Raw genomic sequence first — 329 nt, forward strand, 5'->3', positions numbered from 1 at the left:
CCGCCCCCCCCCTTTGTCTTCTTACCTTGGCTGTGGAGGTGTGCCTGGATTTCTTAAGAAGTTGAGGAGAATTCTGAAGAGCTCCGAGTCTCGATCAAGAAAGATTCTCCCCTGTTTATCTCTGGAGATGTGATGCCGTCCAGAGAGTAAGGCCTCTAAGAAAGAGCCAGGCTGCTGGACAAGAGTATGACGAGAAGACTCAAAGATCACCCCTCCTACGTTCAGATCCACTACTGTCTCTGTAGCAATGTTGGTATCGACAATTCGCCGCTTCTCTCCATCTAAGGCCTCTGCCTCCTGTCGAAACTTCTCTCTCTCCTGGAGAAACC

General features: G+C 50.5%; 1 protein-coding gene across 1 annotated transcript in view; it reads right to left on the reverse strand.

Moving 5' to 3' along the window:
- Window positions 1–27: 27 nt before the first annotated feature.
- CSUI_007620 (kelch repeat and k+ channel tetramerization domain containing protein) overlaps window positions 28–329 on the reverse strand; it is a gene marked incomplete at its 3' end in the record, with an annotated part of 4,981 nt that continues 4,679 nt past the window's right edge. Inside the window, exon 3 of the mRNA XM_068067765.1 lies at window positions 28–318. Within this exon, the coding sequence (XP_067920255.1) occupies window positions 28–318 (291 nt within the window). The remainder of the gene's footprint in view (window positions 319–329) is intronic.

This window comes from Cystoisospora suis (assembly GCF_002600585.1).
Source record: "Cystoisospora suis strain Wien I chromosome Unknown contig_4080, whole genome shotgun sequence".
Classification (NCBI taxonomy): Eukaryota; Apicomplexa; class Conoidasida; order Eucoccidiorida; family Sarcocystidae; genus Cystoisospora; species Cystoisospora suis.